Here is a 22,711-nt window from a genome sequence, read left to right as displayed (position 1 = left end):
GTAGCTTATTATACGTTTTGTATTATTGATCATACATAAACTTGCATTTAACAAAAAGAGACTGGGTTGTGTTTCATGTCATTTAATGTTATCACAGTGATAATCATATTGTCTGAAAAAACATTAACAAAAGATAAATCTCAGAGAGGCACGCATAAACAAAATTAGTTTCTAACATTTTTGGAAAAAACGAATGGGCAATATTTCTCATGAAAAAGTGGATAAGTGTTCATACACAGCGCAGATCATAATGAGCGAGCGTGCTTTTTAAATAAAGTTTGAGGAAGCTTGATGATGACGTTGATCCGCGACCATGGTGTGCTGTAGTCCGTTTATAGCCTACCGTTAGCATTTTATATCTGACGGCTTTATTTGGGCTTCAAAATGTATACATTTTGGATTAACTTGTAAAGATTATCTTGGTAGACAAAACGTGTAAGGGTCATTACTCTTTGTTGAACACAGATCTTATTTTTTGCGATTTTCCAAAAGTCTATGGGGAAAATGAATGGCTTTTTGATCGAGGGAACCCATGCGCCACTAACTTCCGGGTTGGCCTACAAAGTGACGTCATAACTTCGGCACTCTATTACCCCTTTTCCACCAAAGCAGAGCCAGAGCTAGATCGGAGCCAGAGCCTAGTTTCTAATCGGTTCTTTGTGTTTCCACACCCAAAGCCCTAGCTCCGAGCCAGGAAAAGTGGTTCTTAAGTAGCACCAAAACATTGCTGGGCTAGAACAGGGCTAGAAGTAAGAACCGATTACGTCAGGCGCTGGGGGCGGGGTCAACAAGATGAACACAAACTTGAGATCCGCCATTGTGAAATAGCAGCTAATGGAGCTAACAGCTACTGTTCGTTTGTAATCTCCGTCTATACAAATTACGGCGAACTGCATGAATGCGTTGGATTCGCTGTGTTTGCGTTGTGTTTTGATGCCGATGTAGGATCGTAAAGCCATGTGAATCAATAGTAACGCAACGTTTGCATTGTTGATGGAAGGCTTGTTCGCAGCGGTGCTGTGCAGAGACCGATCGCCGTATGATAACGAGTCCAGCGAGAGCACATGACTCCTTATGCTTTTGATTCACTCATGCGTTTTTATATCATATGTGGATCGGTCTGGCAAGCGCTGATGCGTCTCGAACAAGCCTGGTGTGTGTGTGTGTGTGTGTGTGTTTCCCGGCAGGGTTGCTAGGTTTTCACAACAAACCCGCCCAATTGCTACTCAAAACAAGCTCAAAACAAGCCCAATCGCGTTCCAGGGGGGATTCCCCAGTAAAAATCACATTTGGGGGTAAAATATGTGTTTTTTGGCATGGTTGCCTACTAAAATTCGCAATATGGGGCTAAATATCACATAATTGGGGTCGCTTCATCCCGTGGACATGAAAAAACAGCCCGCGGCAAAACCACGGACTTGGCAACATTGCCGCTGCCTCGCTAGCTTTGCTGAGAGAGATGAGACGTATACAGTGACGTAAGACCTGGCTCTGTTGTGGCTCTCAGCCCGTGGAAAAGCAAACGGTTCTTAGAAAGCTCCACAGTCGAACCAACTATGAACTGGGACTAGCTCTGGCTCTGAATTAGCTCTAGCACTGCCTTGGTGGAAAAGGGGTATATGAGATTCTGCTCCTTCTGGAGCCTGTCCCTAGTGGCCAGTGGATGAATTGCAGTATATGTAACTTTGGTATTGGCTTCCAGAGAAACTGGGGGAGGTTGCCGCTTGTTCCAAACCTGTATTCATTTCTTCTGTCGAACAAAGACACTCAAAAAATTATTTTATGATACTGTTCACTTTATTTAAGCAATTCATCTTGATTTAACACAATTATATCAGGTTTCTAGTTCAAATGTAATTGATTCATGTTAAACTGACTTTAAACCGTTACTCTTTGACATAACTTGATGTTTTCATTTTGAAATAACATGTTTCAATCAAGTAACCCAATCAAACAAGACTTTCACTTCCATTCATGCTTTGCAAAGGGGCTGAATTCGGAGAGTAAATGTTTAAATAAAGTGCTAGTTGATGCATTTTTAACAAGATGAGAAAATGGAGAGACTTTTTAATGCTTAATGTTTTGTTATGCTGGTATTTAAAAGTTTTTATGTTAGTGTTTTTGGAGGTTACCATTGTGGTGAAGTGTAGAGCATGTGCTTGGGGTGAGGACCTGCTAATAACAATTAAAGTTGTTTTAATAAAAATAAAAAAACACTATTTTGGGTATGCCATGGATGAAACAAAACCATCTTCTGGCTAGCCAATAACACCTTGTAAAAGGTTTTGTAAATGTTGTAAAAATCTCACCAAATAAAAATAATCTAGTAAACTGGATTACTTGTTTTGATTTGTTTTTTATATTCATTTTAGAATAATTAAATTAAATAGTTTTGGACAAAATGAAGAATGTTAACCTGATTTACTGAAATAAACAATTTTAATTAAATTCAACATAACATAATTATGTGGAACGTGTTGACATAAAAAAAAAAAAAAGTAAAACCCACGTATCCCAGACAATGGGGTCCAGCAACTGGTTGGTTTCCAGCATTCTTCAAAATATATTTTATGTCCAACAGAAGAAAGAACTTTATTCAGGTTTAAAACAACTTGAGCGCGAGTATAATCGATGACAGAATTTTTGAGTGAACTATTCCTTTAGTGGTTAATAAAACAACAAAAGACAAAAAGAAAATCACTCACTGGTCTTGACTGAAAAACTAATACAGTAGCTTTAATAAGAATCAATGTATATTTTATAGTGAAGTCTTTGTAGTGTTTTAATTTTACATTTATTCATTCAATTTCATACTTAAATGCTGCTGTACAGCTGAGCTGCCAGTGTAAATCTTTATATACATTTAATTTATATTATACAATACACTAGGAATGTGTACATGGGTTTTTTTTAAGTAAAGTTTTAATTTTAAGTAAGGGTTTTCAAGTCTTTTAAGTAAAATAAAGAAAAAGAATTGAAAAATAGTATTTTTTTTCTCCTTAACCTCTTGCTGTTCCTGTCGCCTAAGAATAGAATAGCAAAACCTAATGTGACAAGCCATCCGAACCGAACCGAAAACCGTGGTTAAAAAACCGAGGTATGTATTGAACTGTGCACTAACTGTATTGTTGCATACCATATATATATATATATATATATGATTTTGAGGGCCTGAAAATGCTAACTTTTGAAAATAGTTTCTAAGTGCAAGTTTCAGAAAATGATACCATTATCCTCTCTGTATAAACTACAAATTTGTGAAAGCAGTGTCGTCATGTGCATGCATATTACACTAAACATAAACAGACATGTTGTCATCTGTACACAAACGCAAAGGAAAAACATTTTCGTAATCGCATGTTGTAAACATACCCTAAAAATGTTTACATCTAAGAAATGAAAAAAAAAAAAAAAAAAAAAAAAGAAATCCCAGAAAATCAAAGCTCAACAATGCAAGCAGATACAAAACTGAATTGATGTTTGTTTATTTGATGGCATTACAATGGAGGTGGTTTTTTTTCTGTCATAGTTTGACATTACAAAATGTGTACAGTACTTTCTTGGTTGATGCTAAATGTTCTCTGAACTCAAAAACACAGCCAAACATGTTCGAGAGAATGTCAAGGCACGTCATGTTATTGAGACCAGAACAAGGAGGACCGTAGAGGTCAGTCACAGTGTCATTTTGAGCAGAATTTCAAAGATCACATTAGCCGTCCGTCACTAAGACCACAAACAGAGGTCAAGGGTCAGCAACATTTTTGGTGTACTCTAGTTTGAAAAGCAGACTACTCATAAATGCTGCAAAAAAACACAATGTCAGAAAACCACTCGCCTGTGTGTGATTAGGGTTTCCAAAGTAGCATCACATTTTCATTTGCTTTGACATCCCATCACTTCTGCTAAATATCCTAACCCTTGTTTCTCCAGAGAGAACTCATGAGCACTGACATGATTACAGAATTTTAGCATATATATATATATGTATGTATATATAAAATAAAATAAAAACAGGAAGTTGATGTTACTCCTTATCCATTGATATTCCTCACAACATACACTATGATTCTACTAGGACTTTGATTTGAATAACAAAGAGCTAACTTAAATAATACGACCAGGGCACATGACATTTTTTTCCCTCTTTCCATCTACTTGTTGACCTCCCAGTAAAGTGGTTGAGAAGCTTCACAATTAAACATAATTTAAAAACCAAAGAGATCCTACGACAACAAAAACACGACACCGAATCAAAATGGAGTTTAAAACAAGTCAAGGATTAGTGTAAGGATTTCAGTTGAACAGACAAGATTACGGCATCACGATCCCCGTTCCTTTATGTCAGCATTATTCCGCTATTGCTTGCGAATTAAAAACACATCCGCGTGCGTTCCTTGAGCTAAGAAAATAAAACTTACCTAACCAGACACTGGATTTCAAATAGTATATTTCTAAATATTAACAACGTTCTAAAACATAAATAGGATAGATAAAAACAGTTGCAGCAGTTGACGGCAGGTCTGTCGGTCGTAAAAGTGAGGACGTGGTCTGTGCGTCGTCTCATATGTAGGGGTACTGAGGGACCCTCCGGGGACTGAGCTGATAGCTGTTGTACGCCCCGCTTCCTCTAGTGGTGCTGGTGCTCGTGGTTACATAAGGGTGAGCGGGGTAATGTTGCTGGTAGTGGGCGGAGAGTCTGTGGACCACACCCCCAATGGAGTCCTTTGGGATAAGACTGGCTGCATAGTGACTAGTGGGCGGGACATGGATGGAGGGGGAGGAGCCCTGGACAAGCAGGTGCTCGATGTGGGATGCGGGGGTGGGGTAGGTGTACAAGCCGGGGTTGCTGGTGAACGACGGGGCCTCCTGGAGACAGTAATGAGAGGAGGCCGGAGGGTATGTGTGCTGTCGACGCAGGGAAGACGAGCCACCCGATGGTCCTTGGGATGAAGAGACAGTGGTCTGGAAAAAGAAAATAGGAAATTGAAGCACACGTTCTTTACCATACATTTTATTTGGCGGCTTGATTTAACCGATCTGCGAGATTTGATGCTGCGAGACACTTTCTGCTTTTTACAGTGTTTGCGTACTTTATCACCGATGAAGTGGATTAGGTGCAGTATTTGTCAAACACACTTATTAATACAGTGCCTGTACAAAAATAAAGTTCAACATACGCCTATCTTAAAGGAACACTCCACTTTTTTTGAAAATAGGCTCATTTTCCAACTCCCCTAGAGTTGAACAGTTGAGTTTTACCGTTTTCAAATCCATTCAGCCGATCTCCGGGTCTGTCGGTAGCACTTTTAGCATAGCTTAGCATAGATCATTGAATCTGATTAGACCGTTAGCATCTCGCTCAAAAAAAGATATTAGCAATGATATTACGCAGTGCCTGAAAATAGGCTAACTTCTGTCAACATAACCAACGTGACAACCTGTTTGCACAGGGAGCGTGCTGGGGACTATTTTCAGGCGCTGCGTAATATCACTGCTAATCAGGGCTCTGAACCGGTTCAAGGAACGAAAACGAAAACCGGAAACGAACGAAATTAAGAGGAACAAAAACGAAAACAAAATCAATTTGAATCGTTCTGAACAGAAAAGTTAATTTGAAATGACCATTAACCGGTTAATAACGTTATTTTATCGTTCTCTTTAATATTTTAATTTGGCAGTGACCAATAATGAATTGAGTAGTACAGCATGTGACGTTGACGGATCAAGCGTGAGTGAAATGCCCGCGCACCATCATCTATGAATCTACCGGTACGCAAGTCAGTGTAGAGCACGCATTTACACGCCTCAAGTACATTTCTTTCCCCGCTGAGATCTACAATGAATGTGCAGGTATTGGAGGAAATTCTTTTTGTACGTTTAAATAAGCAGTACGGACTTTAAGCTCAAATAAACGAAATCCACAAACTAGCCTAAATCAGTCTAAGCCTGTCCAAGTAGGTTACTAGCATCTATCAAACATTTTTCCTATAGTCTTTCAGATTGCCAATACAGGTCAATGTTTTCTATATAGACGGTTGATGTTTCGTATTAAATTGTATGTTATATTGCATTAAATGATCAAGCTTTATTAGCTGACTGAATTTGATTATGTGATGCAAGGACGTGTTGCGCAGTGTTTGCTTTGAAATTAGCAGTTGACAGTGCATTAAAAGAGAAATGGTTATCCAGTTTATTTATTCTTTATTCATGCAATTTTTAAAACAAGTCGTGTTGAAAAAAAAGTGATGTACAAAGAATGTTATCACTCTTCTGAAAAGAATTAGGCATAAGAGGGACACTTTCCGCTCCATTAAAACAGGTCAATATTTGTCCCGCTGTTTATGCTTTGTAATTAATGCATGTATTTCTGTTGTGGTTTTAAAAATGTTATGAAATATTCAAGTTTAATTATCATGCGTTATATTATTATTGAGTGAAAATAAGTCTTTATTTATACATATTTGTTTAAAGTATAGGCTAAATTAAAATAACGTTATTAACCGTTATTTTTTCAAATCAAACCGTTTTCGGAACAGTAATGTTTATTGAGGAACGCAAAAACGTAAACGTTAAAATATCGATTCTGCTCGGAGTGAACCGATTGATATTTTTTTCCGTTTTTAAGCCCTGCTGCTAATATTTTTTTTTTTGAGCGAGATGCTAACGGTAGGGATGCACCGAAATGAAAATTCTTGGCTGAGGGCGAATAATAATAAAACACTTGGCCGAAGGCCGAACGCGTTTTTCAATTTTTTTCCATTTATTTTGCCAATTTCTTCCACCATTGCATACATTTGTTTTTACTATTTTGTCTAGCTTTTAAAATAAATAAAAAATAATAATAATTACAAAACTACAATTTAAAAATATTTATTTAACTCTGAACATTTGTAACATTCCAGCAGACATCATACAAACAAAGCACAATATAACTAAAAAAAAAGAAAAAAGTAAAATAAAAATATTTTTATTTGGCCATCTTATCTTAGGCCTATTATGCCTACAGGTATCATAAACAAATCATAATCAAATTTTGTTTGTTTGTTCATGAGAGGTTTTGTAAGCCTGTATAACTCAGCACTGAATAAAAACTCTGGCGGTTTGAGCAGTGAGTGGAGTCTGACTAACTTTAAACACTTTGGCCATTGCGTACAAGAGATCAACAACTATGTCACCGCTGCAGAAACACGTCGTAAATGGACACATTTGACTTTCTACAGACAAATATGCACTGGAGCATTTGCCAATATATTATTACAGTATCAACTGAGGGTGCTCTTGCTTGCATTGGAGGGTGCTTAGACAATTCAGCAGAACAGTGTCTGCAAACGGCCATTTCTGCATCTTTCTCGGACACTTTAAAGCCTTCTTTAAGCCTTGTTTCTCATGCTGGAGCCAGACGAAAGTATAAACAAGGCTTAAATGCTTCCACACTTCCGACATGTGCTGCATTTAGAAGCGTGCTTCTCTCCCACGCGCTGGTTGCTATATTTGATCGCGTCATCAAAAACCTCATTGTTCGGTAAAATTTATTCAGTCTTTTCATTTATTCGGTCAAACACCAAAAGTGAAATTTTTGCTTTTTTCGGCCGAATAATTTCGGTTGCCGAACATTCAGTGCATCCCTAGCTAACGGTTGCTAACATTTGAGGTCGGGAAGTTCGGTCAGGACTTGATCCGTTGTGGAGCAACTATGCTTGAACCAGAGTTGTTCGGACCAATCAAAATACGACATTTATACGATGATGGACAGATGATCAACAGTAACGTAATCGTCCGCGTCACCAAAGAGCGCTTGGGTCTTGTCGAGTTCTAATCCTAAACAGAGAACTTGTTGGTATATGCATTCACCTTTACCATTTCTCTCAAAAATGGTGATTGCGTTGGCAGGTACTCCGTGTTTCCTTAAATAATTTTTTACAACACCGGCAAAGATCGTTTAAACTCATCTTCTTCTTCTTCTACTTCTTCCAGCGTGCAGCGAGTTCTGTTGACAACTATGCGTCGCACCGTTGCTCTGATTGGTTGTAGGTCTATCCAATTGAGTGCAGAGGCATTTTCTTTCCTGGTTCGGTTGAAACACGCCCCATAATCACAGCCCAATGGAGCAGATCAGACTCATATTCTGACTAGAATCGGAGTATGACGAATGTCAGGCTATATGTTTACATTTGGTCAGAACAAAAGCGGCAGACGTGTTACTTCGGATGACATTTTTTCAGATATACTAGGACGAACTTCATATCGTCATGCCAACTTACAATGACAGATCCGCTCTGATGTGATCAGAGATTCATCTGCGCAGAGGAGCAGTGCCGAACCACAACGCATGTAAAAAATTTATAATTTTCCACAAGTTACTGAAGAAGCTGCGCAGAATGAGCCAGCCGACTGCTCTTGAATCGCTCTTGAATCGCTTTCACGGTACTTTGATTGTATATCACAGCGATGTGATGTCGACGAGTCTCAAGTTAGGCTACATTTCTAATGCATGCACTGCTTGCTGTGTTGAGCATTGGCAGACGTGGTCACCTGACTGAGGTTAAGTGGTTGAGATCTGCTGGGCTCCTGTTGGGGGTCAGTGACGCTCTCTCCTGAGCTGCTCAGCTGCCTTGTGGCGGCAGTGGCTCTCTTAGGCTTCATGTAGTAGTTCTGAGTAAGACCTAAAACAAACACAGCCAATGTAGATCAAGTATTTGTTTAATAAAAACACACCAAATAGCTGTTGACCAACCTACACTAAATATATATTAAACCAAAGTTGATACTCGCCTAGAGCAGGTGGGATTTTGGCTGAAATTGAGCTTTCCACGGGCTGCACTTTCACAGTTGGAGCCACCACTGCCAGGGATTTGGCCAGTCGTGAGGAATGGATCCCCGCATGACTGTTCTGCGGCTTGGGAGTTAGAGGACTGGCGGTGGAGGAGTCCGAATCGTGAACAGTTAGACAGCTGATCACATTGGTCCTGTGGCTGGTGCCACAGCTGCTAAATAAATAAAAAAATGCTATGGATTAAAAATCTATGGAATTTCACAGATGAAAGGAAGAATAAACAAGGGTAAGCAAGCACTACATTCTTACTGGTAACATTTATCACATTTGAAAAAATTATTAAACACTGTTAGAAGCTACTTTGACAATGTCTGATACCTCCTGTCACAGTCACAGTGTAACGTTAACATATTAAATGCATAAACAAACGTTTGGAGTTGATAAGACTTTGTAATGTTTTTTAAATGAAGCCTCTTCTGCTCACCAAGACTGCAATTATTTAATCAAAAATACACTAAAACAGTAATATTGTGAATTACAATTCAAAATAAAATTTCTATAATAATGATATTTATTCCTGTTATGGCAAAGCTGAATAACTCCAGACTTCAGTGTTATGTGATCCTTCAGAAATCATTCTGATATGCTGATTTGCTGCTTAAGAAACATTCCCAGAAAAGTTAAAATAGTAGCATTTATTTTAAATAAAATCTTCCCATCAATTGAATGTGTCCTTGCTGAATAAGAGTATACATTTAGCATAAAACTGCTTGTGTATGTACAGTATAGAAAAGAATCCCCTCCCCCCTTTAAAATAATTATTTTCTTTGCTTTGCAACCTGAAATGAAGACGGACAGTTTTTGTTTTATTCAGCTGTATTTACTCAGTGCAACTTTTAACATCCAAGTGAAAGATATAACACCACCATGTCAGAAAAAAAGGACTTGTAGACCCAATCAGGTGTAGCTAATCACACAAAACCATTTGACTTTCAACTGTGGTCATTTTGATTAGATCAGCACGAGAAGAGCTTTTCCTGGAGCATATCAGTCTTTGGTAGTGCAACTGAAGAAAACAATCAACTATGGGTGGCAAGGCATTGTCAAAAGATCTCCGGGATAAAGTTGTGGACAGGCACAAGTCAGGAGATGATACAACAAAATGTCTAAGGCTTTACCAGTGGCCAGAAGCACAGTGAAGTCTATTATTAAGAAATGGAAGACCCTCCCTGGATCAGGACGTCGCTCCAAACTGGATGAAAGAGCCAGGAGGAAACTGGTCAGAGGCCTACAGCAACTCTGCAGGAAAATGACTAAGGGTGGTCATTGTGTGCACGTGACAACAATATCACATTTCTCCACAAATGTGGCTTGTATGGGAGGGTTGCAAGAAAAAAGCCACTCCTCAAGAAAGGCCACATGCAGTCACGACTGAGCTTTGACAAAACGGACGTTGAAGATTCTGAGGCCACGTGGAAAAAGGTGTTATGGTCAGATGAGACTAAAATTGAATTATTTGGCCTCAACGCCAAAACAATATGTCTGGCGGAAATCCAATACAGCTCACTATTCAAATAACACCATTTCTACAGTAAAGCCTGGAGGTGGTAATATCATGTTATGGGGATGTTTCTCTGCAGCAGGGACTGGAGCACTTGAAAGGATAGAAGGATGGATAGGGCAAAATACCGTTAACTTCTAGAGGAAAATTTGCTGCCCTCTGCCAGAAAGTTGTCAATGGGAAGAAGGTTTACCTTCCAATATGACAATGACCCAAACATAGCTGTCAACCCTCCCGTTTTTTACGGGTTTCTCACGTATTTTAGCTCTTTACCCGCGGTCTTCCCGTTTTAGTATTTTCCCGTAAAATATCCCGTATTTTTACGTTCTGATTGTGTTAACTCAGAACACGCAACTATCTGTGTCTGTGAAGTGGCTTGCTCTTGGGTTGCTAGACGTCCAGTCAAGCAGGTGGCAGTACACAGACAGTAGCTTAGGCCAGTGTTTCCCAACCGGGGTGCCGTCTGACGAAAGCAGGGGTGCTGTGTAAAAGTCCTTTAAATATATTTTTTTTGTTCAAATAATTTTCTCTTTGTAAACTTTGTTCATTGCATGCCGTATGTTCGAATATGACCAGTCATTTTCGCCGTCCTCACCCGGGTTTAGTGCCAGAAGAAGCGAATGAGAAGTGGCGCGCGCTGTGAGAAAATTTGTCTGTGCACTCATCCGAAAGTGCGCACACGTCTCACAGCGTGCAAATATTGAGTTCTTTCAAGTCTTGCTCATGAACGGACAAACTCACGCAAAAAGTCGAGAAAGACGACGCATATCGGTGCATTAGGTCTTAAAGGGGCAGTGGCCTTTACTGCTGTCTGTTTAATGTCAAACAACAAAAGACAAGGACATCATCACTGCTCTTGATTGAATAGCTTTTTGTTAGTTTTATAGACTTAATCTTTAATTTATACAATCAAATATGCAATGTTATTTTACATTTGATCAATTTCTGTACCTGAAAACTACTGTTAGACGTACCTGAAAAACATAGTTTATTTTATTAGTATCTTTGCTCGATAGTATTTATTTGTGCTGCTGCTTGTATTTAAATGATTTGTTCTTATTATTTTATTTGACAGCAGTTCTTTTTTCCCTGAACTTAGCAAATACTGAACCGTACCGAAACGGTGAACCTAAAACCGTGATACAAACCGAACCGGGAGCAATCTGTACCGTTACACCCCTAGCGTAACATGTGATAGGGGGTGCCACAAAATGGAGAACATTTTCAAAGGGTGCCATGACTGAAAAAAGGTTGGGAAACACTGGCTTAGGTTACTATCGAAGAAGAAGACGACCGTTGCAGCGGCGGGCGAGAGGAAGAGGGAAAAAGTAGCGGGAAGTAAACTTCAAGGAGAGTATAGTAGATGAGTGTGATGTACAATGATGGATCAGGACGCTGACGGCCAAAATAAAAATATATTGTGTAGTTATAAACTCTTTAGACTCTTTTTTTTTTAAGTTTGTGGGTAAGAATCGTGTAAAAAAAAAAAAAAAAAATCCCTTATTTTGTGGATGGATTCCGGGAAATTTCCCTTATTTTAAATGTTCAATGTTGACAGCTATGGACCCAAAGCACACAGCAAAACTGACCACACAGTGGTTGAAGGCCAGACTTAAACCCCATTGAAAATCTGAGGAATGACTTGAATACTGCAAAGAAGAGTGGTCAAATATTGCAATGTCTAGATGTGCAAAGTTAGTAGAGACTAGGGATGCCACAATTCTCAATATAATTTTGAACCGTTCGGTACGGCATTCACGGTTCAATACTCGCTTGTGAATTGCGTTTTTTTCGGTTTCGCATTTAATTAATTATTTTTCTACAAATTCTATAATTTGCCTCCATCCCATACATTCACATCACACGTTAGTGGTGGAGTTATACTCACGGAACACTATAGTTATTCACAATCACGAAAGTTCATTATTTGGATGCGTTTTAAAGCCTTGCCGGTTTCATTCGCGTGCGCGGTTTTAACATGCGCTTTTCAGAGCGCGCGCACTAAAAGCCTGTCAAACACGTGAATACTGAACTAAGTAGTCGTCTTACTGCGTTAATACTGTCAAATACACACAAGGTTAACATAAACACAGTCGGTTATGTCTAAAGTGAAAGTAAAATCGCAATCGTGTCTGTATATTAGATGTGTAGAGGTCTTAAACTGACAGCAGCGCAGCCAGTGAACACGCGGTCCTTAAAGGGACAGTTCACCAATAAAATGATGTCATTATTTACTCACTCTAATATTGTTTCAAACCTGTATTCATTTCTCGATGACAGAATTTTCAGTTTTGAGTGAAATATCCCTTTAATGTTAATACAACAACAAAAGAGAGAAAATCACTCACTGATCTTGACTGAAAAACTAATACAGTAGCTAATCAGTGTATATTTTATAGTTTATTCTATGTAGTGTTTTATTTTTACATTCATTAATTTCATACTTAAATGCTGCTGTACAGCTCTGAGCTGCCAGTGTAAATCTTTATATATATTTATTGTATATTATCCAATACACTAGGAATGTGTACAAGGGTCTTTTTTAAGTAAAGATTTAAGTTTAAGTAAGGTTTTTCAATTCTTTTAAGTAAAATAAAGAAAGAGTATTGCAATAAAAATGTATGTCTTTTTTCTCTTTAACCTCTTGCGGTTCCTGTCGCCTAAGAATAGAATAACAAAAAATGTATGTGACAAGCCATCAGAACCGAACCGAACTGAAAACCGTGGTTAAAAACCGAGGTATGTATTGAACCGTGGACTAACTGTATTGTTGCATCCCTAGTAGAGACATATCCCAACAGACTAAAGGCTGTAATTAAAGCAAAAGGTGGTTCAACAAAATACTGACACAAGTGGGTGATCCTTTTTCCAACTCCGTGATTCTGTTTTTGTCTTTTTGTTATATCTTTCACTTGGATGATACAAGTTGCACTGAGTAAATATGGCTGAATAAAATTTTAGGCTGCAAAGCAACAAAATGTGATTATTTTAAAGCGGGTAATTCTTTTCTATACCCACTGTATATTACCAGGTAGTGACCTCACCTAGCAGGGTGGAACTTCCTTTCGTCCTCATCGTCAGAGTCACTGTGTATGGTGATGACACTGACAGCAGGACTTGGGGTGTCGGAGATAATGATGGGCTGAGTGAGAATAGCACTGTACGACTGAGAGCCCACCAGAGCACTGCTGTGAATACAGAAACCGTTTGGTCAGATGGTAAATTAAAGGATCTCCCCACATACAGTGGACACTTACAGTAATTCGAGGAGAGACATTAAGCATGGTTTATCAAATCATGTTTGTTTCTTTTAAATATAGCTTTACAAGCAGTACGAGTTCAAAATGACAACAACAATTACTGTTAATGTCTCGGTTTAAACTACCAAATATACCATTGAAGTATCCAAGTGTGAAAAGTAAATGGCCAAATACCTGCTGCCAGTGTTACAACAGATCCTGCTCCTCTTGTTCTGTGGCCGTGTGACCGCAGAGGTTCCTCGACTGAGGGATTGAGTAGAATTGAGGCCGCCAAGGATGAGTGGGTTCTGCTGGACAACGCCATTGTGCTGACCACTCTGAGACGCCCTGCAGGACACAACCAACCAATCAGTATTAACCCTTTCACATGTATGCTTTATAAATTCTAGCTGGAACCTAGCGTGAGTTTAAAGGGGTCATAGAATGACATTTTTGTACAAGTTAATATGATTCTTTAGTGTCTAAATGAAAAGTTTGTAATATACTTTAATTAAAAATTCTCATTAGTATTGTAAGAAAACACTCAATTTACCTGGTCAAAACCAGCTCAGTTTTCAGCAACTCATTTCAGTGTATGTGACTTTAAATGATAATGAGCTTTGCTCACCCCGCCCCCTCTGCTCTGTGGGGCGTTCGGCCGACACAACACCACAACACACGTGGAGTGTTGCCTTGACAACATTTGAGGGTATATTTTCGAGAAATAATGGCAACAGGAGTCTGTGAGGACACATCTGAGCAACCTTATCATTTTGAACCGGAGTCGGACCAGGAACAGATGACGAACCCATTGAAGTTCGAACAGGACGTTTCTGAATGGTTGGTTAACGTCATGTCACTTTGATCTATCTTTGTACTGGCAGAGTAGCGTAGTTGCTTTGTGTTTACTGATGTGTTAGTTCATTGACAGATTGATGTTATGTTATAAGATTTTTTTTTTTACATTACTTCTTAATCAGTAACAGACACCGTTATAAACCATGTACAAAAGTAAGCTTAGTGTAGTGTTACCACGTTAACTTTAGCACCCGAGTACACAGTTTGTAATAACAAACATAACGCGTTGTTCATTATAAACGTGGGATTATGAATTATATTGAGAACGTCATACACAGAAAGCATGCCGTAATGTAACTTACCCTGTAAACTTTAGTCTCATTCATCGTGAAGCGTGCAAGCGATTTGCAAAGATTAATATAAAGGTTAATAAAACATTACACTCACATCTTCCTGATGTGCAGCAGGAACACGATCCTTTTTTCAAGAGCAGCTTATTAGAAAAACCTGCTTTATACTGACGCTCGTTCATAAAGCAGTCTGCTGAGAAATGATTCGCGCAAACATTGACGTTGATCGGGGGGAACATTCCCTTCTAAAACAAAACTCAGCAGCCACTGGGTCTTCAGCGGTTCGGATTTAGGAACATCAAAATGACTGCTGTGTTCGTTATTACACCCAACAACACAACACCACAACCGCTTAGACGCCATTCTGCTCCAGAGTATCAACAATGGCGGACGGATGACAGCTCGCTCAGGGCGGGTCTGTGTTGAAACGCTGCTGTCAATCAACAATCTTAGGAGGGGCGTACACCGTGTAACGTCACACGGTCAGACGGCTCGATTTGAGACAGGGGAAAACATATAAGGAGATTTAAAAAAAACACTGGATGTATTTTTATCATTATAGGATGGTTGTGTACAGGCACTGCCAACACACACTTCCGTATAATCAACTTGTAAAAGTGCATGTACCATTCTATGACCCCTTTAAGTAGACCGTTAATTCCATGGCAACGCATCATGCTTGTCATGTGACACACCGCAGCCATTATAGCAGGGGTGTCCAAAGTCCGGGCCGCAGATGAATTTCAAACGGCCCGCAGTTTTGTCTATTCTAATATATTATAAGTGGCCCCCCACGCATAATTTACAAATCGTGCAATTTCACAATGTCAACACAAGGTGGCAGTACTAGATTTTTTTAACATTAACGCGCCAAAAGCGGAAGGAAACAGTGCAAAGCAACTCGCGAGCTCTGACTCTGAACAAATGTGTTTACTTGCTGAGTGTCTTGGCTACTAAACAGCCAGTGAGAAGTGTTCGAGTTCAGCGTAGAGGTCTCCGGTACAATCTCTCTGTGATTTAATTTAGTTTAAAGCCAGTTAAACAGCACTGACTTAACAACTAAACAATATTTTTTACTTTTTACCATGTAGTGAGGTTACCTGTGGTGATCTAAAGAGTACTCGTTAATTTAAATAAGAATAGAGCTCTAACTCAGTAATAATACTTAAATTTAACCCTTTAAAAACAAGATTGTTAAGAGTTTTACAGATATTGTTTGGGAATTAAATTTGTGAATAAAACCTGTTAAATCCATGTAAAGAACTATCTGATATCACGATTCTCAAAAATACGTGTAAAAGAATATGTTTTGTCATTTAAACACCTTCATAATGATTATAAAGCCAATCTAGTCAATCTATAGCATGTGATGGGCGCTGCCATGTTAGTTTGATAGATAGAATAGATGCTATTTACACTAAGGCCATGTGTCCGCCAAAGCGTTTTTTTAGAACGCCATGAGCGTAACAAGACGCTGAGCGAGTATTTCACGTTTAAGCATTGGCCGTTTTTACCGGTCGCCGAGAGTTAAAGAATGTTCCACTTTGAGCAAAACGTAGCGTTTATCACTGTCACTTTTCACCCTGCCGTCCAATCACAGTGGAGGAGGGGGCGGGACAAATACAACAGACCAACCACTTCATTCTGCTTGTACATTGTCAACAGATGAAAACAAGCAACATAATAACGGAACAAAATGATTTAAAACAAGAGCCAGAGCAAATACTTTACATTGTATCGGCATTTTTATATTGAATCAATTCAGAAACAAACTATTTTGTGAAATGAGATACTAGTAACACTTCCGCTGATATTCCGTATCATAACAAGCAAAGAGTCTTAACTGAAAAAAAACGCTGCGCTGCCAAAACGCTCTCAAGCGCCCACAGCGAGACGTTTTCAGCTGGATAAAAACACTTTAGTGGACACGCGGCCTAAGTGAAAATAATTTATTAGCAATAGATGATATTTACACTAAGTGAAATAGCATACTAAGTGAAAATAGTGATATATTCTATTTACACCATATAAAAGTAGCAGTTCTTTGCAATATGTGTAAATAGTAATTGCATGCAATTTATACTTTATTTTGAGATACACATACTATTTGTACCTCAGTATTGTTGTACATTAACAGGATGCAATAATAACAGCATGTAAACGATTATATTTATTAAAATTATTAAATAGATGCCGCCTTAATGGGACAATAAAAGCCCTCCCTACACCTACCCAATAAATTATTTTATAATTGTTAAACATTTCGTTAGGCACTTTATTTCCACTTTTTAGAATATTTTCTTAATTTTTATTAAAAGTAAATGCCTTTCCGATGTGATATGTGATGGGAAAAGGGATAAGAGCGAGTTTGGCAAAAGGCGGATTTGAACCTGGGTCGATCACGTCAAAATCAAGATCCTTAAGCCTTACGCTTTACTGATTGCGCCACTGAAGACATTGAAATATGCATTTTTTTAAATCTTGTTTGGCCCAACCAGGCATTTTTAGGCGGAGCTACTGCGAATAGCACTTGCCAACAAGGCACGCTATTATCACTTGGTGTGAATAGACACTCCGTTCAGATAATCAGATCTTTTGGATTTACAATCACCGTTTGAGCAAATCTCTTCAATGAATAATTCAGGACAAACGCAAAAACCTACTGGTGTAATAACGTAATTGATACAATCTTTATTTGAAGCATCATTTTGATCGCTACAGTAGAAATATGTGGTTGAAACCCTATACATGACAACAGCTCTCTCTGGCTAATGCGGATTTAAATGTTCGCTGTGATCGTACTTGTCCATATTTTAATATACATAGCCGAATCGTTGTCATTTAGGAATAAGATCGCGTGGGTTTTTGAATTGAGATAGCAATCTTTTAACGTTTAACCGTGCAGCTGTACCTCCAGCTTGATGTTTGCTGTGTAGAGTTCTCGGACAGTAGGGCCTCCAGAGGTGATTCGGTCACTACCGCCTGGTGGCTGGAGTTGTGGATGGTCATCCCAGGCACCTGCTGCCATGCAGAGGGTATGAGGATCTGCTGGGTACCCGCTGGCCAGGTCTGCTGGAGGATCACAAAATATCCGCTTTAGGAACACTGCCATTTAAAAATATGCTTAAACAAGTCAGAGCGTAGCACTGATTTACAATCAAATTTAAAAACACGTTTCACTGGCAAATGAATAGAGGGAAAAAACAGCCATGACCAAGCCTTCACCACACAACGAGTAACACTGATGCATATAGGGCCATTTAAATCTGAATTTATACATCATTTGTGCCATGCTAGAATGGTGAAGAACCTCATCTAACATGCTGATGAAACACGCAGTGTGACATCACTGCACACAATAACACCCCAATAAATAAAATGAATGAAATAATCCATCAAATGCACAAATTCTGAAATTCTCTCCCAGAGACGGCTTTAGATGTAGCACAGCCATTTCATATGATTTTGAAAGCCAAGACAAGCACAGCATGCAACGATCATACACAAGCGTTAAAAATTGAGATGCGGGCGAAAGAGTAGTCCGGCAACCTGTTGGGAAGAATCGTGGCTGTTAAATAGTCAGAAAACTAAGTGTTTCCACAGAGCAAAACTGGCCAAAAGATCTGCCATGCTGGAACGGGCAGCACTAGAGTACCTGCGGACAGACAGGGCTATGAGAGGGAGAGGAACATGGCTGCAAATGTTTTTGAGCTGTAGACAAGGTCAGTCTCCTCCCCTGAGAGAAGACGGAGGGCCAAACAGACAGTGGGGCTGGGGAAGGAGGGGTGGGAGGTCAGAGAAGGGATAAAAAAAACAAAAACATATTCACTAGGGCTGCACGATTAATCGAAATCGAATCGCAATCACGATTTGGCTTATGTGCGATTATGAAAGCATAAAGGCTGCGATTTTATTGAAATAAATATATGCCCAGCGTGTCAGTGAAGAGCGGCTCTGCGATCAGAAGTAAACGCTGCTCCCTCTGAAAGCACTGCGAGTTTGAGTCTCTTAGAACGTGCGTTTGAAAAAGCAACACGCGTCAAACATCTTCACAAACTAGTGATGTGAAGCGTTCATAAACCTGTTGTCCAACAAAAGACGTTTAATAACACGTTTTAACTCATTTCATATCGTCAGTCGAGTGTTTGAAAAGTCCTTTTTGTAAGCTGATGTGGATTCTTATCACGGAATGAGGCAGATATGATTTTATAGCATCTTATATAGTTATTTTTATTCAGCTAAAGCATTAGCTTTATATTATAGCATTATATTACTTCTCTCCGAGGCATATGTGGAGCTTCTGCTCGAGGGCGCACTCTGGCCTCCGGTATGAATTCAACTTTTGTGTTTAGTGCCCAGCAGTGCTCACTCCTAGCCTGGTCCAACCAGACTCACGTACATTTCATTTGTACAGAGAGTCTGGCCACTCTCCATTGACAAGCGTTTACTTCCTTGAAGGCGGGTACTCTGTTGAAGTTTAAAACTATTGGATCTGCCCAGAGCCACTCTGGATCTGCCATAACCAATCGCTAACGTTTGGTCACGTATGTCATCTCAAACTAGTGCACGACATCAACGTCATCGTTCTCAGCCACTCCCTCTGTTCGCTGATTGGACCGGTTAATATTTGACTTGAGAAATATAATCGCTATCCCAGACAGAGTACTGAAGGAAAATTAAAATTGAGCGGAAGTACATAGGAGGGCGGAGCCAGGATAGCTCACTCCATCCTATTTTGGGTAAAAAATAGGAAAAATAATACTCCATAAATCTCTCTAAATAAATGTATTTGACAATCCATATGTTTTTATCCAGTGTACAGGAGTTTTTTCCCCACAATGGATGCATTAGATGCTCATAACTCATATTAAAGATGTAGACTTGTTCTTGATTTTGCATAACTCCTGACAAAAATTAAGAAATTGATATCACAAATAAAAAGCACAGATTTTTATAATAATAATATTTTATAATAAATCCTTAGACCTTTCCAGTGATTTTTTACCATAGGCTGCCTGCATGTAAACATGCGTTTTTTTGTAAAAAAGGTTCTGTAAAATATAAATATTATTATTATTATATTGTTATATTTATTCTTAAAGCAGCACCAGGTAGGTTTTGCTCTAGGGGTCCCCCTACAGTTGGGAAACAGTATTGTCCTCTACTACTGTCGTAAACTCTGTCATTCTACATCAGGGGATGCATCGCACGTGCATTTATTGACATGACAACCATGATAGCCCTGAACACTGCAGGAGGAGTTCACATGCAGGTGTTCTGCTTGCGTCGCGTGTGAAATATCTTCATCCCAGGTACAGTGGCATATGTTTCAGCATGACATATGAATATCATTTCATGGGTTTTATTTTTTTTCAAACGCCAGGTGATCGCGATGCTCACGTTTACAAGCCAGCGTCATTATAGTAGCCTAGTCTATTGGTTCCCGTATTACAGAATCTATATGATACTTCAATTCAATGTTTAAGTGGTAGGTAATAACTACTCCAAAAGCATGACAGCCAAGTCAGCATCGGTTGGGCACCCCTCCTCCTCCTTCAGCTCATGCGAATGAGCAAACGCTGGCCCAATGTTGATCCTCGTCCTGCCTTTAATCCGATCACTTTCCCGTTTCCTCTTTTTGCTTTGATCCGGCAAAACCTTTGCTTTCTTATTTTTCTGTGCTGCTTCGGCCATTACTATAACATCCGGCAAACAAACGATAGTTGGGCTCGCACGTCCGAATTTAAGGAAGTGGGGGTGGTGGTGGAAGTGATGTATATGCCGTAAAGCAGTCGAATTTTGTAGTTCTTTTTGTTCTCGGGTTACTACCCGAAACCCGAAGTTTAAAAGTACGATTAAAAACGATACAGACCCCGTCAGGCTATGGCAGACGTGTCATTCAACCTATTGTAAGTCGATGCATCATCACAAGAGTCTTGAAAATATATTATAAAGGTTGAAAAGTTACCTAGTGCTGCTTTAAATACTCTATTTAAACTTTTAATTATGAAAATTGTATTGTAATAGTAATATTTCTTATTTACCAATAATCAAATCATAATCAAATAAAATAAAATCATCATCATTATTATTATTATTATTAATCATTAATATAGGAGCACAAAATGTTATGTATACACACTTTTCATTAGTAAAAAGAATAAATAAATCGCATTTTAATATCCCAATTTTAACCAGAATAAATCGCAATTAGATATTTTCCCCAAATCGTGCAGCCCTAATATATACACAACAAGAAGCTGCAAGCAAAGCACAGAAGAGTCAGCACATGCCTCCCATGCCTGTAGCAGACCTGCAGTGAGAAAGAATGATGTGGGAGGGACCGAGAGGGAAGAGAAAGATCAGAAAAGAATTAGAGTAATGATTAGAAAGAAATAACTGTTTAGAAATAAACGTCAGGAGAAGACAATCAGAAAGACGAGGAAAAAAAATAAGAAAAAGATGAACGTCCAAAAAATGGGGGGGGGGGGGGGGGGGGGGGGGTATCAAAGAAAGATCAGAAGAGAAAAAAAAACAGGCAAGAAAAGATCAACAAGAGATCACAGAGGGTTCCAGAATGATCAAAGAGAGAGCAGGAAAAAAATATCAAAAGAAAGACTGGAAAACAGAGGGATTAGAAAGAAAATCAAAGAGATCAGTAAAGATCAACAAGAGATCACAGAGGGTTCCAGAATGATCAAAGAGAGAGCAGAAAAAAAGGAGAGAAAAAAAGATATCAGTAACGATGAAAGAAAGAAAGGTAAGATCAAAGTGTTCGGAAAGTAATAGAGAGACCAGAAAGAAAGAAAGGAGGATTTTAGAAAGAGGGGCAATGAGAAGTGATGTTAGTGGTAGAGCGCTGGGTGGGTCTCTCTTTACCAGCACTGTGGCTGTCTGCTCCAGTAGGGCAGGCCTTCCTGCCCCACAGCCCAGTGCCAGGGGCAGCGGGTACTGGGATGCCACTCCCGCTGTGTGGGGGTGCAGTGTGGCCACCATCAGAGGCGTACAGGAGCCCTACGGAGGAGGGGCACCATGGAGGAAAAGGGGCAAAAAGCATGGAAAGATTAGACAAAAGGTCAGACTCAGGTCAAGGGTACAAGGCTGTGATCTCACGTGCCATTTACCGGCACTTGCCAGTAGCGGAACAGGTGTCCATGCAGACTTTAAGAACGGACGTTTCCTCTCCAACTCAACTGGATTCATTCGCAGTGATGAGTTCGAGATTATACACGAGAGACGGATCAGATGCATGTCTTACCTGTGTCAGCATGCTGGGTTGAATCTGAAGGGGTTGCGTGGACTGGTTCTGCTGGACAACAGGAACACCGTTCTCCATCCTGACAGGATAGCTAGAGGTTTTATTAGAAGATGGAAGCCCTTTGGGAAAAATAAAAGAGCATCTTAATTTCTGGGACCATTTAAGCAATAAAAAAAAAAAAAAAATGTGATAATTTGATTTTGGCTTTTTGCTACATTTTAATTCTGCAACGTGACATCTCTGAGACAGGATATTTAACGAGAAAATTATGAAATAATGCTTTAGCTAGAACCAGTGGTGGAATGTAACGAAGTACAAATACTTTGTTACTTTACTTAAGTACATTTTTACGTATCTGTACTTTACTTAAGTAGAATCCATAGTGCATACTTTTGACTTTTACTTCGTTAGATTTTGCAACAATTTTTATTATACTTTCTACTCTACTACATTTCTACAACGTTCCATTACATTTTCTGATCAGTTTCAGGGCTCGACATTAACGCTTGTCCGGGACAAGTAGATTTTTTGGAAGGGGCAAGTGAAAGAATTTTACTTCCTCGGCGACCGGACAAGCTGATTAAAAGGTCAATAACAAACACATCTAGGGAATCACCAAAATGCTAATTATTCTGCATTCATTTAGTGTAAGTGGCGATCGATAGTGGATAATAATATAATGTATAACAAACTGATGGTAACAAGGTTGCGCTGTTGAGGCTCGAGGAGAAA

At 39.2% G+C, this 22,711-nt stretch overlaps 1 protein-coding gene across 11 annotated transcripts in view; it reads right to left on the bottom strand.

The window, feature by feature from the left end:
* Window positions 1-3,462: 3,462 nt before the first annotated feature.
* The window catches only part of hipk1b (homeodomain interacting protein kinase 1b), a 30,834-nt gene continuing 11,585 nt past the window's right edge, over window positions 3,463-22,711 (bottom strand). For 2 of the 11 annotated variants that reach the window (XM_079844391.1, XM_079844398.1), the window contains exons 9-16: window positions 21,980-22,098; window positions 21,601-21,735; window positions 17,633-17,793; window positions 13,769-13,921; window positions 13,379-13,522; window positions 8,773-8,987; window positions 8,533-8,663; window positions 3,463-4,962 (exon numbers count right to left, since the gene is read on the bottom strand). In XM_079844391.1, the coding sequence (XP_079700517.1) occupies window positions 4,561-4,962; window positions 8,533-8,663; window positions 8,773-8,987; window positions 13,379-13,522; window positions 13,769-13,921; window positions 17,633-17,793; window positions 21,601-21,735; window positions 21,980-22,098 (1,460 nt within the window). In that variant the 3' untranslated portion in view covers window positions 3,463-4,560. The remainder of the gene's footprint in view (window positions 4,963-8,532; window positions 8,664-8,772; window positions 8,988-13,378; window positions 13,523-13,768; window positions 13,922-17,632; window positions 17,794-21,600; window positions 21,736-21,979; window positions 22,099-22,711) is intronic. The other 9 variants (XM_079844401.1, XM_079844393.1, XM_079844394.1 and 6 more) reach the window with 8 other exon arrangements.

Source organism: Gobio gobio (assembly GCF_949357685.1).
Source record: "Gobio gobio genome assembly, chromosome: 19".
Taxonomy (NCBI): domain Eukaryota; kingdom Metazoa; phylum Chordata; class Actinopteri; order Cypriniformes; family Gobionidae; genus Gobio; species Gobio gobio.
Note: the sequence above shows the minus strand (reverse complement) of the source record. Positions and strands in the feature narration are given on the sequence as shown.